This window comes from Chrysochloris asiatica, unplaced genomic scaffold (assembly GCF_000296735.1).
Source record: "Chrysochloris asiatica unplaced genomic scaffold, ChrAsi1.0 scaffold00015, whole genome shotgun sequence".
NCBI lineage: Eukaryota > Metazoa > Chordata > Mammalia > Afrosoricida > Chrysochloridae > Chrysochloris > Chrysochloris asiatica.
In genome coordinates, this window is record NW_006408533.1 from 18,018,949 (window position 1) to 18,037,531 (window position 18,583).

Here is an 18,583-nt window from a genome sequence, read left to right on the forward strand (position 1 = left end):
ATGCAAAGGCTTTTGAAAGTGTGGATCATGACAAGCTATGGACAACATTGCGAAGTATGAGTATTCCGAAACACTTAATTGTGCTCATGAGGAATCTCTACATGGACCAAGAAGCAGTTGTTAGAACAGAAGATCGGAAAACTGAATGGTTTAAAATTAAGAAAGGTGTGCGACAAGGTTTATTCTTTCACTATACTTATTCAACCTGTATGCCAAGGAAATAATCCAAGAAGCTGGGTTCTATGAAGAAAAACATGGCATCAGGATTGGAGGAAGACTCAGTAACAACCTGCAATATGCAGATGATACTACCTTGCTTGCTGAAGGTGAAGAGGACTTAAAACATTTACTGATGAAGATCAAATAACAAAGAAATTCGGTATGAATTACATCTCAATGTAAAGAAAACAACAATCCTCATCACTGGACCAATAAACAACATTCTTTTTCAATGGAGAAAAGATTGAAGTTGTCAAGGACTTCGTTCTTCTTGGATCAACTATCAACACTGAAGCAGCAATCAAGAAATCAAACGATGTATTGCATTAGGCAAATTTTGCTGCACAAGACCTTTTTAAAGTGTTGAAGAGCAAAGATGTCAGTTTGAGGACTAAGGTGTGCCTGATCCAAGCCTTGGTATTTTCAAGAACTTCATATGCATGCGAAAGCTGGACAGTGAATAAGGAAGACCATAGAAGAATTGATGCTTTTGAGTTATGGTTTTGGAGGAGAATATTGAAAGTGTCATGGGCTGCCAAAAGTACCAGCAGATCTGTGTTGGAAGAAGTGTAGCCAGAGTGCTACTTCGAGACCAGGATGGCCAATCTTCGTCTCTCATACTTCGGACATATTGTCAGGAGGGACCAGTTCCTGGAAAAGATATCATGTTTGGTAGGGTGGAGGGTCAGAGAAAAAGAGGAAGACCCCCAACGAGATGGATTGGCCAAGTGGCAGTATCGATGGACTTAAGCATGGCAACAGTAGTTAGGTTGGCCCAGGATCAGGCAATGTTTCATTCTGCTATGCATAAGGTCTCTATGAGTCGGTACTGACTCAATGGCGCCTAACAACAACAACAATCAGGTAACACTTCGTAATTACCTTGAATATCATAATAGGAAGTTAATAAAATGGACATTGTCTGGTCTTCTCCACCTTTATTCATTGCTCTTTAAAAAAAAAAACTCCACCCCACCAAGACTGAAATTCAAAGGAAACACACAAACAGTCATTTAAGCTTGCTGGCAACCATGTTGGTCTACTGCTAAGTGGAAGTGGGGGAAAGGTAGCAATGTAGATATGGGCTGAGCTCTACACATTCCATGGATTACCATCGAATTGGAGATGAGAGAGAGAAGAGGAAGGGCTGGTTGGTCCAAAGTTTGGCATTAACTGGGGACTCTTGAGCCCATGGACAAGGACATAGCTACAGAGGGCTGTAGCTGAGAATGAAGCATCCAGCTGATATGAAGTGAGGGAAGAAACATAAGAATGCCCAAACTTGCAGATAATACCCACTTGACCTGGCTTTGATGACTTGATGATCATACTCGACTAGAGGAAAATAAAGACATTTGATAAAGGAAACAAGTGTAAATTGGTACAGTTTCATGAATTGGACATATAATCATGGATGTAGTAGCACAAAACACAAACTGTGAGGGAAGGAGTCTTCCCATCAAGGATCAAACCTATCCCGTCTGTACACAGAGTTGATAGTAACGGGCAACTTATACATTGGCTACCTTAAATCGGGGTGGGAGGGGGCTCCTATAAAGGCATGAAGTGACTAGCTTACAAGTTTTCAAGAGGTAGTTTAGTTTCAGAGTATGCCAGAGAAAGTAGAATCCCCACTGAATAGTTTTCATCTTGTCTAGACGGGTCTGGTAAGGAGCTCTGGTAGCGTAGTGGTTACGACTTGGGCTGTGAACCGCAAGGTCAGCAGTTCGAAACTACCAGCCGCTCCGCGGGAGAAAGATGAGGCTTTCTACTCCCGTAAAGATTTACACCCTCGGAAACCCTGTACAGGGTCGCTATGAGTCGGTTCCGACTCCACGGCACATAACAACAACAACAACAGACGGGTCTGGTAAAAGGAGATATGGGGATAAGATTCTTATGATTTAGTAGTGAATAATTGTTATCATGACTAATTACGATTGTCACAACTGTAAAGGTAGAAGTTTTTTTAACATAAAGGGGGAGTAGTTAATCTTACATTCTAGGAACAGAAGACCCTAGGACCATCAAGGGAGAAGAGCATGAGCAGAATCTGGGACTCTATCCAGAGAAGCAGTGACACCAGACATTGAGGCAGACATGATGACGTGGAAAGATAGAGCAGCTGAGGACTCTAGACTCATGGAAAGAGAAGGGCTGTGTGCTGGTGGCCAGGAGGCCGGCTTGGAGAATGTAGCCTTTGATTGTTCGAATGATTATATATTCCTGAATGTTTTGTGTACATAAAAAACTGAAAACAAAGAAATGAGGGGATAGAAGCAAATTCTTTTGAATGATGATGCACGGAGGGGATTATAATCATTGCAATCAAATGAAATACAATAGGATAAGTGCAAGACTAATGTTCTCCCATGTAAAGTACCACTCAATTCACAATAAAAGCTTTTTTAAAGAAAGAAAAGAAAACTCCAGCTAAACTTCAGAATTTTATCTCACTAGAAGAAAATGCCAGTCTGTGGTATTATTTATAATGTTACTATTTATTTCAGTGATTTTAAATAGCCTGCTGTCTTTTATATTCTTCAAGATTTCTTATCCACTCAATAGTTAAAAAGGAGTTGTGGTTAAATGTTGAGTGCTCAATAGCTAGCTAAAGTGTTGGCAGTTCCTACCCATCAGCAGCTCTGTAGGATTTGGCAATGTGCTCCCATAAATAGGACAGCCGTGGAAACCCTACAGGGCAGTTCCCTATGAGTCCGAATCAATGCAATGGCACACCACCACCACAAATAGTGAAAACACAGAGAGTTCCCAGCCTCACACTCGACTATATCAATCACAAAGTCAGTTCCCTTTCTGAAGTTTGCACCAGATCATAAGCAGGTTAACCATTAGGTCTTAACACCATAGCATGTGGGTTTGGTTTAGGGAACTTGCTGTCCTTTCAGATGCATCAACCCTGGTTTCTGTGCTCTTCCCCCAGTGATATCTACGAACCAAAGCCCAGAGTTCTACACTCAGGTAGTAGGATTGAACTCATACTTTGTTTGTTGTAAGACCACCTTATTTTGTCAAGAAACTCATAGAGGTTGGGAGGAGGTATTTGGCATCTAAGATATTGACTGGACCGTTAATAATCTTTTGCAAAGACTTTAGGATTCATTCTGAATTTTGTGTGAAAAATTCTGAGCTTAGGTGTATGCCAGTAGACTAAAGTCTTCAATAAGATGTTCTTAAAGATAAGTTTGAAACCTTTTTCATCTTTTTTTTTTTTTTTTTTTAAGGTAGCCAGTACATTCTAAAGTGCTGGTAAGCGTTTATACAATGTGGCAAAGCTTTTCAAGTTATTGTACCAATTTCTGATTGAGTTTTAATAACCAGTATCCATTTATACAACATGTATTTATACATTTTGAATGGAAAACAAAACAAGTAGAATGAAATGTGTCTTTATGACCCCCTTTGTAATTTAAATCCTGAGGTTTGGAAATTGTTGTCTTTTTATGGTTGTTGAATTTTTAGGAGAGGAGTAGGAATTTGATGGTTTTTTGGAATACTTCTCTTTCTACTTAATGAGCAGCATATTTGACCTGCTAAGTAGAGTCACTGTATTTTCCTAAGTACAATAAGACATGAAGAGATGTCCAATTTGCTTTTAAGTGTAAAATTCTTGAGAAATTATCTTTTATTCCTTTCCCAAACATCTGGTGATTCCATTTGATCTAAACCCTAGATGTTGGGGTCCTGCACAGGCTTACTCCTCACTTTCCCTGTGGGTTAGCCTGAAAAAAATGAACAAAGAAAACAAGAGATAAAGCACTATACGGACATCATCCTGCTACCCTTCCTGCCACCAGCCACAGAAGTGACATTGGAGCCCTGAGTTATTTATGGAATCCCGAGGTCACCACTGGGCTGAGGCTCAACATGAAAAATGTTACTTCCCCAGGTCAACAGGCATCTCTCTTCTTCTGAAAGTTCCTGACCTCTATTTATGCTGAGAAGCAAATGAAACTCAAAACAATAGTTCCAGCAAAAAACCAAAGTCAGCCCAACAATCACTTTGTTCTTTAAGTACTAAATACTTCTAAAACTTCCTCTTCCCTCCTCTGCATACAAGAATATGACCGTCTCATATTCCTCTTGATTACTATGCTTAGGTCCTGTCTTAGAATACCATAAAGCATATTTTTCTTCCTTTATCATACTGGACAGAATTCAAATAGAATACTGGTATTTCCTATCCATGCACTCATGGATATTTCCTATCCATACAAATGGTTAATGCTCTTGGTGACTAATAGAAAGGTGGGCAGTTGTAGCCCACCCAGAGATGTGATGTACTTCTGGCAAATTAGCCACAGGAAACCCTGTGGAGCATAACTCTACTCTGACATACATGGGAGCATTGTGAATCAAAATGGACTTGACAAGAGACTCTCAGGATTGGAGGAGACCTTATGTGGGCTCAGTCAGTTTACCTTATCCAGGTTTTGATTTCCTCCTACAGTAACCATCGCTAGTGGCCCTTCAGAACTTTCAGAGGTGAGGGATTCCTCCTTCCAAGTGAGCTCCTGCCATCTTAGGACCATCGATTGCTTTCATTAACTTCTTCATGGCCATGTACACCTGTTTAAATGTTTTATGATGGTTTGCCTTATTGATCAGATGCTATATAAGAATGAAAATCAATTCTTAATGATTTTCTCTCAGAGACAGACGGTAGACAGCTGTCTGAGCCCATAGCCATTGATTATAACATGAAGAGGTACCAAGCCAAGCTGAGAACTAGACAATTCACGTGGGAGTGGCATTCGGCCAGTTGTGACTCTGAGAAGCCACCAGTGGCTAAGCCACGCACTGAAGTGTCTCCTGAGCATCCTTTTCACTTGTGACCTTCAGTCTTGGCTCCATTGGGACCCTGCCTCTCAGGCTTGCTCCGTTGCTGCCTTCTGGTGTTCCTCCTCTCGGAATGTGAACCAGGTCTCTCGATAGAAGATAACTCTCCTCTCAGACTTTGTCTATCAATTTGTTGTATTGTGCTGGCTTATGTTTTGCTATGATGCTGGAAGCTGTGCCACCAATATTTCAAATACCAGCAGGGTTGCCAGTGGTGGATATGTTTCAGCAGTTTCCAGATTAAGAAGAAAGGGCTAGTGATCTACTTCTGAAAATTAACCCTATGAATCAGGAGAGGAAATTATCCGATGGACTTAAACATGCCAACAACTGTGAGTTGGCACAGACGAGGCAGCATTTTGTTATACATGGGCTCACTATAAGTTGATGGCAACTGACAATGACAAAATAAATGCTAGTGGCACCAAGTGAAGGTTTTTAAGAACTTTTAGGTAAGCAGCATGTTTGAAGCTGGAAGGACTGGCACATGGCCCTCGCTGTGGCTGCTTCAAAGTTTTGGAGGGTTTTTAACAGCATTCTAGATACTCGAGGACATCAATTGAAGTGATTTCTGGATACATGAAAATTTACTGTAGAAGTTTTTTGAAGTTAGTGTACTTTGGTTACTTTTATTTCTGTACAGTAATGCTAAGAAGGTGTTTCTGATGAGGATATATGTGAATGATTAGTTAGAACATGCTTGTAATTAGTACCACATATTTCCATAAAATTAATGTTTGAATGCTCTCTTTTTTTCCATAAGGTAGTTTATATCTACTATGTTTATTTTACACAGTAAACTTCCAAAAGTACATAATCATAAACTTAGATTCAATAGGAGTCAGAGTCATGGAAATCTAAAATCATAACTCAGAAGAGTTTGGGGATTTTTTTTTTTTTTTTTTAAAGATAAAATTCCAATACCAAAGAGAACTCTAAATGGAGCTTTTTTATAACAAAGGGAATGGAGACATGAACAGACATGTTGAGACCAAGAGAAAAAGGAGGCTTTGCTAGAAAACTGTGCTTTCTTAATTAGAGAGCCTCTTAAGGGAAAGAGCCTGGGGATTCTGAGTACCGGGGACCCTGACTTCCAAGACCTGTGACCACAGAGATGTTCAGAAGGAACCTCTGTGTGATGGGCATAAAGGGGTCAATGCTGAAACCAGCCAATGGGGGAAGGGGCTGGGCAGTAGCCAGGTTCTTTGCCAGGAAGCATTTTGTAGGCTTAAACCACATAATAACAGTCCACCCACTAAGAAGTAGCCAGGCCTAGGCTTGCTGGGTTTTTTGTTTACTTGAAGAAATGTCTTCAGCTCAAATTCACAAAGATAGTGCAACTCATTATGACATACCTTGCTCCCTTTCCTCTGCCCCCAACTTGTAGGTGTTAAGAAAAACACTCTGGAATTCACTCTGTTTCTAGTTAGTACACAGAGGGCCAAATGCGGGAATGGAGTTAGGGTGAAACCCCTGTAAAGAGTATGCAGTCCTCTGAAGAATGTCATTTCTAGTGTTGTTGTTATTGACCTAGCTGCTGTTGAGTTGGTTCTGACACATAGCGGCCCCATGTACAACAGAGCAAAACACTCCCCAGTCCTTTGCTAGTCTTATAATTTTGGCTGGTTTTGAGCCCATTGCTTTAGCCACCATTTCTTTCTGTCTCCTTGAGGGTCTTCTTCTTTTGCACTGACCCCTACTTTACCAAGCATGATGTCCTTCCCCAGGGACTAGTCCCTCCTGATAACGTATCTTAAGTGCATGAGACACAAAGTCTCACCATCCTTGCTTCTAAAGACCATTCTAGCTGTAGTTTTTCCAAAACAGATTTGGTACCTGTTCTGGCAGTCCTGATATATAGTCAGTATACTTCACCAACACCACAACTCAAAGTAATTTTTCTTCAGTCTTTCGTATTCATTATCCAGCTTTCACATGTGTATGAAGTGATTGAAAATACTATGGCTTGGGTCAGGTGTACCTTAGTCCTCAAAGGACCATCATTGCTGTTGAGCACTTTTAAAGAGTTCTTTTGCAGTAGGTTTACCCAGTGAAATAGATGATTTCTTGACTGATGCTGTTATGATTGTGATTATTGGTTGTGATCCAAGTAAAATGAAATTATTGGCAATTTCAATATTTTCAATTATGATGTTATTATTGGTCCAGTTTCAGGACTTTTGTCTTTCTTCTTTATGTTGAGGTGTAGTCCATATTGAAGGCTATTGTCTTCAATCTTTATCAGTAAGTGCTTCAAGTTCTCTTTGCTTTTAGCAAGCAAGCTGGTATGTATGTACATCACACGTGGTTCATTAGTTTTCCTCCAATCTTGATGCCATGCTCTCAGTCCAGTTTCTCGGATTATTTACTCAACATACAAATTGAATAAGTATGGTAAAAAGGTACAACCCTGATCCACACGTCTCCTGGTTTTAAACCACATGTTGTGTTGTGGTTAAGTACTGTAGAGTCGATTCCAACTCATAGTGACCCTGCACAGGGTTTCCAAGGCTGTAAATCTTTATGGGAGCAGAAAGCAGCCTCATCTTTCTCCCACGGAACAGCTAGTAGTTTTGAACTGCCGACTTTCAGGTAAGCAGCCCGATTCGTAACCCCTACATTATTTGAAGTTGCTTGAATTCACTGTCAGCACTCATGGAAGCAGCAGTCAAGAAATCAAATAGCATATTGCATTAGACACATCTGCTGCACAAGATCTCTTTAAAGTATTAAACAACAAAGATGTCACTTTGAGCGCTAATGTACACCTGACCTAAGTCCTGGTCTTTTCAGTTGTCTAATATGATGTGAAAATTGGACAAAGAATAAGGAAGAGCATAGAAGAATTGATACTTTGGAATTATGACATTGTAGAAAAACATTGAAAGTACCTTGGACTTTCAAAAGGAAAAACAAATCTAATCTGTCTTGGAAGGGTAGCCAGAAGGCTTTTTAGAAGCAAGAATGGTGAGATTTTGTGTCTCATTCTTTGGGCACATTATCAGGAGGGACTAGTCTCTGGAGAAGGACATCATACTTGGTAAAGTGGATGGTCAGTCAAAAAAGAAGACCCACAATGAGATGAACTGATACAGTGGCAGCAACAGTGGGCTCAAAATGTAACAATTGTGAAGATGGTGCAGGACAGGCAGTGTATCCTTCTGTTGTGTTTAGGGTCTCCATGAGTCCTAACCAACTTGAATGCACCTCACAACTAAAATGGTGGCCAACGGACTTCTTTGGATAAAGTCATCAGGGAAGACATTTCTGATGAGGAGAAATTTCTAAGACCTGAAGGATGGGAAGGCCAGTCCTGGGAAGAGCCACAGAAAATGTGTTCCCAAAAGAGGGAATAGCCCACGAGAAGGCCCAGCATCATGAACAGGAATCATCAGTATATTGAAAAGCCCGTACATGTAGTCCCCAGGTTACCAATGTCTAATTTATGGATAACTCGGACTTGCCCTTTAATGTTATATAAATTTGCCCTCACTTTAGAACAATTGAACTAACACCTAAATATCCCAAACCCACTGCTATCAACCCATACTTTTAACAAATTGTTCATCAAAATCTTCTTCGCTTGCTGCATGTTCAGGTTTTAAATCACTGAAAAGGCTTCAACAGTTTGTTTGTTTATTTGTTTGTTTGTTTGTTTTAGCACTAAACCCAAAAATCAGACCCACTGCTGTTGAGTTTATTCTGACCCTTAATGACCCTGCAGGAGAGTGGGACTGCCCCATAGAGTTTTCAGGGTGTAAATCTTTAAGGAAGCAGACTCCCTTATCTTTTTCCTGTGGTGTGATTGGCAGGTTTAAGTTAATTCCATTTGTAATAGAATATATAGAATACTGGTCTATGTATCTTTTCTTAATCTGTGACACTGTCGTCACTGCAGTGTGCAGAGAAACGATCCCTTTCCTGTAACAGAGCTTCTTGCACTAAGAACTGAGTGAGCCTGTTCCGACTCACCTATGAGTTCGTCAAGACATGGAAACAAATCCTGTTCTTTAGCCGGTGACGGCCTGTACTCATACCACTAACAAAACCTAGGTGGTTGGAGCAAACCAGGCAAGGGGCAGAGTGGCAAAAAGGAAGGCAGAGAGCTTGGCTGGCCAGGATGTAAACTCTTTACAAATTGTATTTTATCCTGAGTGTGACGGGGGCATCATTGATGGGTTGAAAGCAGGAGAATGCTCTATTCACTCTGGCAACAATCTGGTGGTACACTGCAGCAGGGTGTGCAAGGCACTGGGCACTTGGAAGTTCATCATGGTGTAGTCCAAGATAGGAAAGATGAAGAGGTGGATAGATTCAGGAGAGGTCTTATAGGAAGTTCTGACAGCATAGCAGCTAGATTTGTTGTGAGAAACAGGGAAACAGGGTTGGTGTCACTATACCTCAGTGGGTAGTGATGCCCTCTGCTGAGATGGGGAGACAGGAAGGGACTGGTTGGGAATGGTAGGTGGAATGGCATGAGCATGAGTCAAGAGCAAGAGCTCTACTTTGGTTGTACTGTCTTTGGGGTGCTTGTTGGCATCCAAGTGGAGATGCCATGAGTCAGATGGATATATGACCACCTGGCTCAAGAGTTTGATCTGGCCTGGAAAGAAACACTTAGCATTGGGTCATATATTGAATTTAAAACTAAGAGACTGAATGATCTCACCTAGAAAGACTCTGTGGAAAGAGAACTCGAACTCTGAAGCCTTTCCACGCTTAGAGATTCTGCATTCTGAGGTAGGAGACTGTGAGGTAGGAGACATGGTGAGAGGAAAAGTGTTTCTGGATGAAGCAGTTAGTTATCTCATGTGATGCTGAGGAATTGAGCTAAAATGGACAGAAAGAAATAACCAGTATGTTAGATGACCTGGACAAGAGCAGTTTAAGTCATGTTGACAAGCCCCATTGGATTAGGATGAGGTGTCAGTGGGGATGTGAGGAAGTAGAGTCATGGAATGTATAGCAATTCCTTGAAAAGTTTTCCTTAAAAAACAAGGAGCTAAGAACCAGGACACTCTTCGAAAGAGGTGTGGAATCAAGGATAGATAATTGCTAGGTAAGTATGACAGAAGGAAAGGGCCAGGGGTCTTCACATGGCTTTAGAGAAATGTCTTTGGATAGGTAGTGGTTTTAAGCGGTTCCCCAAATTACCAGTTAAGGATACACATTGTCCCTGACACCTGGAAGTGGACAGATGCCTCCAGGAAGCTCTAAGTCCTCTTTGAGTTTCAGAACCAATGAAGAGTCCAGACATGGTTCTCCACAGCCATGGCCTTGGAAGCTAAGCAGGTGGTTAACTTTTCATTAATTTATTGACCTAGTCATTCTGTCACTCAGTGAACAAACATCACTCACAGAACACCCACCCTGTGCCAAACACAGTTCTAGACCCTGCAGATACAATGCAAATAAACACACACGTTATTGTTGTTGTTAAGTGCCATCAAGTCAGTTCCGACCCATAGTGACCCTATATAAGGTTTCCGAGGAGCAGTTGGTGATCTTGAACTGCCGACCTTGCAGTGCAAATGGATTTGCAATCTGGCACATTAACCCACAGCACCACACCAGGACACCAAACACACACATACACACACACAATTAAAGTAGGAATTCCTGGTGGTACAAATGGTTAACAGACTTGGGTCCTAGCCAAAAGGTTAGTGTTTTAAATTCACCCTTGGATACCTTGAAAACAAGGTCTGGTGATCTACTTCTGAAATATCAGCTACTGAAAACCCTATGGAGCATTGGCCTACAATGAAACCCATGGGGTCACCATGAATGAGTTGGAGTTGAGCCAACAGAAACTGATTCTTCTACTTGAAAGACTTACTGCTGGTGAGTGGCAGTAACACCTACAAGCAAAGTCCTAGAGTGGGACGTGTAGCCTAAGGCCAGCAGGATTTACCCATTTATGGAGATAGTATGTCTGTTTTTTGAAGAGGATGGGGCTGAATCATCAGGATGCCATCTCTGCCACAAAGTTCTCTGGAGAGAAGTGGGGTCAAGGGAAGAGGGACCATGGGAAAAGGGTTGCAGAGTACCTGGGGGCATAGAGAAGAAGCAGACCTGGAAAATCCTAAGGCTATGGCAGCTCCAGAGTGAGCTGAGCTGGAATTAGGACTCTGTAGCAACTTCAGTTGGGAAGTTGGGAACTTAATCTGACAGAGCTGGGTGACCTGGGGGTGAGTAACCTGTGTCCTCCATGTGCGAGTTTATGGCATGGGACCGCCATGCAGCTGTGTGAAGGAAGGCCTCTGGACTGTGTGTTATATGTAATACCCTACAAATGCTGAGTCCTGGGCCCAATGGGTATGGGTTTTAAGGTCCTGGGGAGCATTTTTTGCTTAATAGGGACATGGTTCATGTTCCTGCATATCCTGAATTAGCTGTGGGGCCTTGTGCTTGTTTTCTTACAGGAAAATAAGGAATGTGATCATTGAGGGGTTAGGTTCAAATGCCATTGCTTTAAATTCTACGGCTATTTCTTACTAGCTGTGTGATCTGGGCTTGTTATTTTGTGACTTGATTTCCTGATCAATTATACAATAGATGTATAATAGTCCCTCCCTCCTCAGTTCCGGTAAGGACCTGATAAGGGAATCTGTAAACCACTAAGAAGAGTGCCAAGGTCACACTAAGCTTTAGGTGCCTGAGACCGTTTGGAGGACCATTTTTGCCAATGTCCAAGGCCGTATGCAGCACCTGATGATTTCAATGGTTTTTTCCCAGTTCCGTCTGGTGGTGAAGACAGCCCTGAAGCTGCTGCTTGTCTTTGTGGAGTACTCCGAGTCCAATGCACCTCTTTTAATCCAGGCTGTCTCTGCTGTTGACTCAAAAAGAGGTGAGTAGTCCCTACCCCCACTTTTTTCATCAAGATAAAATGTCTTATGTAGGAAAGTTGTTACTTTTCATGTGTTTAAGACAGAATTAAGTGGCTGTTTCATTCCTTATGGAGTTCTTGGTCAGCACAAATGATTAAGGACTCAGCTACTAACTGAAAGGGTGGTGGTTCAAGTCTACCCAGAGAGGTATAGTGGTGATCTAGTTCCTAAAGATCACAATCACTGAAGCCCCTATAGAGTACAGTTCTACTCTGAAACACAGGAGTCACTGTAAGTTTCTTTGTTTGACACTTATGTAATGATGTAATGTGGCAGTTATGTGATGACGTGGGCATTTTGTGGTCATCTGATGTGGTCATCCTCCATTTTCACATTATGGCCTGGTCTCTGGAGCCTCACCATGTTGGTAAGTGAGGAGTGGATGTTTACAAACACTAGGGACAGAATGTGATTTGACAATTAAAGGAAAGCAGTCTTGGATTTACAGAGGACAAATGAAAAACTGAACGTATCTTTATCCTCTAGCCTTAGCCCCCACCACCTGGAACGTGTTCCTTCTCCTGTTTTCCTCATCTTGTCTGGAGTCAGCTTCCTTCCTCTCCTCACTTCAATATGCTCTGCTGATTCGGACCCCTAGGCATTCCTTGAACCTTACCCCTTCCTTCCCTCCATCCCATTTCTCCCACTGTTTGGGGCCTTGATTGAGTTGCACCTGGCGTAACCCCTTTATACCCCACAGTGCTACTCTGGACCTGCTATTAGATGTTCTAAAACCCCGTATAACTTCCCTATCACTTCCCAACGGCATCCTAGTGCTTATAGGATGAAATCCAAACCCTTTCCCCTTCACCATCCAGCCCTTGTTTACCTGTTCCCCAGTGGCCTACCTGGTCTGCACTACACCCTCTCAATTCCTCATGTGCCCCTTGGTCAAGAATGAGTTTGGGGCTTGGGTTACTGGGCAATAAATGGTGGCCCTTTTAGCATTGTGAAGCCTGAAGCTAAAGTGCTGGGTACTTCTTTTTGTTTGTTTTCGTCACCAACAAGAATTAAAGAGTCAAAGATTGGATTTTTTTTTCTTTTCTTTTTATGATTGTAGAAAATTGGGGGTGGGGGGGAATCATAAAAGATTACAATCATAAATCTTCTCTAATCTAACCAGACAGACTGCAGTTAGCATGTTGGTGTTCTTATTGCTTCATGTATGTGTACGTGTGCATGAAATAACTGACAAAAAAAATCAGGGGCCTTAACAGCACCCTTTTCATTCAAACCTTTTGTGGCTCTGACTCATGAATTGCTTAGAGACCAACTAGACTTGAATCCAAAGGCAAAAGAAAACAGCTTAGTAGCTACTTAAAATATTTGGCTGTAAATTCACCAAAACTAATCAGGACCATAATCTGGGTTCTCACATCCTTTCTAAAACACACAGACAGATAATCAGCACCTAGCGCATATTAAGAGGCCACTCTAGGCCTCTGTATGGGGTGGACAACCCCTAGTGAACAGTCAGGGTCTGAGTCTTGAGGTAGATCCTTCACTAGACCAAGTTTATTTCTAACACAACCTGTTGTCATCTTATTCCACATGGAAACGTCCTAATGGTCAAGAATAGATAATGGGGCCAACTGAGAATTCTTAAGGAAGACTGCATATCCATCCATGCACAAGTGGCTCAGAAACCAGAGCTGGCTTTTCCCAAAGCCAGAGATGGATGTTTTGAAAGACATCAAGGTATTGTTGTTGCTGTTAAGAGCCGTCAAGTCAATTCCAACCCATAGCGACCCTGTATAGAGTTTCCAAGGAGCAGCTGGTGAGCTTGAACCTCTGATCTTAAATTTAAAATGGCTTTGCAGTCTGGTGCCATACCAGGAGTCCAAGGTAGATCCTCTCATGTATCCTTGGAGGATTCATCCTCCATCCCCCAACTCTGGGGGTTACTTTAGGAGAATTAATGGACTCTTTGTCTTGCAGTCCTTAGTTTCACATAACCCATGGATGCTTGTCATAATTGGGAAGGAGTCTTCCCAAGGACCTTTGGGTTTTCCTTGGGCTTCGTTGAGCTGAGATCTCAAGAATTTCCTTCCTGAATGAACTGCATATTTCATAAAGGGTATTGTATGGGGATAGAGAAGCGACCTTGAAATAAGCCCAGGACTTTGCATCCCATACCTAAAGCTCTGTCCATAAGCCTAGACACAGGCTTTCTAGTACCCTGAGTCACCCTACCAAGACAAAAACACTATCCATCTTTTCCCAGTTTTTAGGGGGAATAAAACGGATTGTTTTCTCAACTTTGATTTTCACCTGTAAGGTTTCCTAAACTTTTGGCAAATATTATCATCTGTCTGATATTAAACACGAGCAGCTAAAAAAAGAAAAAAAAGCTATAACACTAATGGAAAAAACTCAGAAATAGCTAATCATATGTGGTGTGACAGCATGTTTCTTTTTGAACATGTGTGGCCTTGGCTGTGACCATGTAATGCATGCATATAACATCATTCTATTTGAGTACTAGTAAAATTGTTCTTGAATCATATGATGAAGTTAAATCTATAAATATGTCACGGTGTTCTGCAGAGAGCCACATGATTTCCAGGTGCGCTCCATCTAGCAGGTCTGGAAGCAGCTCTCTAACTAATTCTCAAGAGAGAGCAGGTGGAGATGCCAGAGGTGACTGCAGGCAAACCAAGCATGTCCATTCATGCACTAGTTTAGAAATAAACCATAAATCTTACTCCTCAAAGTGGCTATAGATGCATTCTTCTGGGATGGTGGCAGTGGAGAATTGCATATTATAGACTTATTTTTAATAAAGAGGAATTCATTTTGGATGGGGAAAATGGTCTGATTTAAGAATTACTAAGTCAGACCAACAAAGAAGCTATGAGCCCTCAAAATGTATTACCACCTAATGCAAAAGACATTGTCCCAGAACAAGTTTCTCTGCTTTATAAGCACACATTGGTTAACCAGAAGCATCATTCTACAAATGTGGACAATTTGCTTTTTTAGCCTAGAGTGGACCAGTTAAGAAGCAGGGACAAAGGTGGAAGAGATCCAAGTCCATCAGAAACTGGTAAACCAGTTACCAGAGTCAATTTCAATTCATGATGACCCTGTGGATGTTAGAGTAGAACTATGTTCTGTAAGGTTTTTAGTGGATGATTTCTTGGTAGTAGATCTTCAGGCTTTCCTAAAGAGGCATTGCTGGTGGACACAAACGTCCAGTCTCTCAGTTAACAGCCGAGTGCATTAACCATTTGTATCACCAAGTAATTTCAAAGACCATCATGATGTTGATGTTAACTCATGTGACCCGATGGTACAGAGTAGTGCTGTCCCCAAAGTTTTTCTAGGCTGTAACTGAGCCCAGATGTGACGCTGTAAGATTAGCCCTGGGCTGAAAAGTTGGTAGTTCAAGTCTACCAGACACTCTTGGAAACCCTATATGGGGTTGCCATGAGTCAGAACCAACTCGACTGCATACAACAACAGTATTTATGAGAGAGAATTGCTAGGCTCTTTCGCCCACGGAGCTTCTGGAGGGTTTGAACTGCCAACCTTTTGATTGGCTGTCAACTCCTTAGCCATTTCACCACCAGGGTTACATATTTGTGAATGCATGAAACAAAAATGCACCCATTTAATCCAGGCATTTGGCACTTTGGACGGAGTGAAAATATGGACTTGAGGTAATACATTTTCACATATAATATACCCATGTAAATAACATGCACAGGGCTCATAGGAAGGAAATTAATACACATTGTGTTGTGTAGCGTGAAGAAAAAAATGATAATGTGCACATGACTTGCATAAAAATATGGTGGTCTCTGGGGCTGGCATGGCATCATACTGGTCTACATAGACTGCTCTATCTTCTCTTTAGCTGTGCCTGCAGGTCACTTTCCCTTTAAGGTGGAGGAGACTGGTAGTGAATGAGAGAGGCAGTAAGTACTCATGGGAGCTTATGAGAGAGAGCCTTTATCATTTTACACTCATCAGAGACTCCTTTTCCGGACCATCTTCTCTGTGAAGGCCCTCCTGAAAGTGGTTCAACACCTTCTGCTCCTTTGGGCAGAGTGACCTTCCTTATAACTGGACAGATTTACCTCTCAGACCCAGGGTAGGGCATATGACCAGACTGAGGAATTGACTTTGAAACTTCAGTCATAAATCTTGAGTCACACTAATTTGATTCAGCGCTGCTTTTGAAGATGTTCCATTTTTCATTCTAATATAAGGTGATGAGATGTGACATAATTCTCAAACATGTGTATCACACATGATTAATAGGGAAAAAAAATTCAGCCTTCTTTTCAAGCAGTCCTGTTTCTGGCTTCTGCTTAAGGGTAACAACACTCTGTAAGGTTCACACCAAGCATGGTGGAAGTTAAAGAGTTTGACAGAACTCAAGCTCTATTGCCATGATTATTTATAGCAGAAGTATATGTGGTTAGTGTGTTTATCTATCATGCTGAAAGACACTGAACGTGCTTCAAGGAGCTCCAGGGTATGTTAGAGATCTTATTTTTCTTGGGCTACATGCAGCACCATAGGAGGGAAGGAAGACAGAAAAATGTGTGTCTTGGGTTAAGAGAGATGGACTGTGGTTTGGTGGGAAGAAGACTGGCGTGGAGCCGGTGTGGGAGGCTTGTGGGTAAGCCTGGGCGTCAGAACCACCAATAACCATTATGATTACACGGCCTCTGATATTTGAGTGAAGTAGCAGACTCCATGCAAATCATTTTTCATACATAGCACATTTATTTGTCAAATATTTATTGAGTACTATGTGTTTACAGAGGAGCACGGTGGCTCTACCAGCTAAGCACTGGATCACTAACCACAAGTTTGGTGATTCGAACCCACCAGTCACTTTTCAGGAGAAAGATAAGGCTTTCTGCTCCCCAAAATATTTTTTGTTGTTAAGTGACATCGAGTCAGTCCGACTCATAGTGACCCTATATAGGGTTTCCAAGGAGCAGCTGGTGAATTCAAACCGCCGATCTTATGGTTCAAATGGACCTTGTAGTCCAGTGCTTTATCCTACAGCACCACACCCCTACAAAGGTTTCATGAGTCAGAACTGGCTCGATGATTCTTTGTAAACATCAGCAATAACAGAAAGTCTCTGCTCTGTTCTCAGACAGCCTGCTCTCCAATGTTGGAAATAGTTGGAAAAGGGCAGACATAATGATTCTGTTAAGCCTTCTTCTAGAGTACCTGAGTGATACAAACCATTAAGCACTTGACTACTAACCAAAAGGTTAATGGTTCAGACCTAGCCAGTGGTGCCTGAGAAGAAAGACTTGGCGCTCTGTTTGTACTCTGCAACACAAGGGATCACCGTGAGTTGGCATCGACTCAACAGCAAGTGGTTTGTGTTTTTGATTGTTGTACTTCATCAGTGCTGAAGGAAAAGATGACAAATGAATTCTCTCGTGTAACTCCCTAGTCCCATAAAGTAGATGTTATCACAGATGAGTCTCCTCAGCCTCCAGTCATTCTACTACTTTGGGGGCTTAGTGACTTTGTTATATGGAATGAAAAGAGAATGGAATTTTTCCATGAACTTTTTGAATCCTCCTCATATTTAGGAGGATGAGACACAATTCAATCCATAAGAGTGTAGAGTCTTTTATATATAAACTTTTTTCTCTTTAAAAAAGTTTATTCTGTCTTGCTTTCTTTTTTCTTACTGCATGCATCTGCCTCTTGGCTCTTGTAAAACAGTGCTCTAGCTTAACCTTCTACATCTCTTCTTGGACATCTCCAGTCACTGTCCAGCAGACCTTTTATAGAGCACCTACTGGATGCCAGGAGTCTTGGTGCAGCAGTGGGCTGCTAATCACAAGGTCAGTGCTTCAAACCCATCAGTCACTCCTTGGAAACCTTATACGGGATCACTATATTGTTGTGGTTGTTGTTAGGTGCCATCAAGTTGGTACCGACCCATAGTGATCCTATGCACAGCAGAACGAAACACTGCCCAATCCTGGGCCAACCTCACTACTGTTGTCACACTTGAGTCCATCGATGCTGCCACTTGGCCAATGCATCTCGTTGGGGGTTTTCCTCTTTTTCTCTGACCCTCCACCTTACCAAACATGACTTACCAGCGACTGGGCCCTCCTGACAATATGTCCAAAGTATGAGAGACAAAGGTTGGACATATTGGCCTCCAGGGAGCACTCTGGCTGCACTTCTTCCAAAATGGATCTATTGGTTCTTTTGGCAACCCATGGCACTTTCAGTACTCTCCTCCAACACCATAACTCAAAAGCATCAATTCTTCTATGGTCTTCCTTATTCACTCTCCAGCTTTTGCATGCATATGAGGTTCTTGAAAATACCATGGCTTGGGTCAGGCGTACCTTAGTCCTCAAGCTGACATCTTTGCTCTTTAATACTTGAAAAAGGTCTTGTGCAACAAATTTGCCTAATGCAATACATCGTTTGATTTCTTGACTGCTGCTTCTGTGCGTGTTGGTAGTTGATCCCAGAAGAATGAAGTCCTTGACAACTTCAAACTTTTCTCCATTGATAAAAATATTGTTTATTGGCCCAGTGGTGAGGACTTTTGTTTTCTTTACATTGAGATGTAATCCATACAGAAGGCTGTGTTCTTTGATCTTCATCAG

General features: G+C 41.8%; 1 protein-coding gene across 3 annotated transcripts in view; it reads left to right on the forward strand.

The window, feature by feature from the left end:
* FHOD3 (formin homology 2 domain containing 3) overlaps positions 1 to 18,583 on the forward strand; it is a 633,930-nt gene that overhangs the window by 395,786 nt on the left and 219,561 nt on the right. For all 3 annotated transcript variants that reach the window (XM_006835080.1, XM_006835081.1, XM_006835079.1), the window contains exon 7: positions 11,818 to 11,929. In XM_006835080.1, the coding sequence (XP_006835143.1) occupies positions 11,818 to 11,929 (112 nt within the window). The remainder of the gene's footprint in view (positions 1 to 11,817; positions 11,930 to 18,583) is intronic.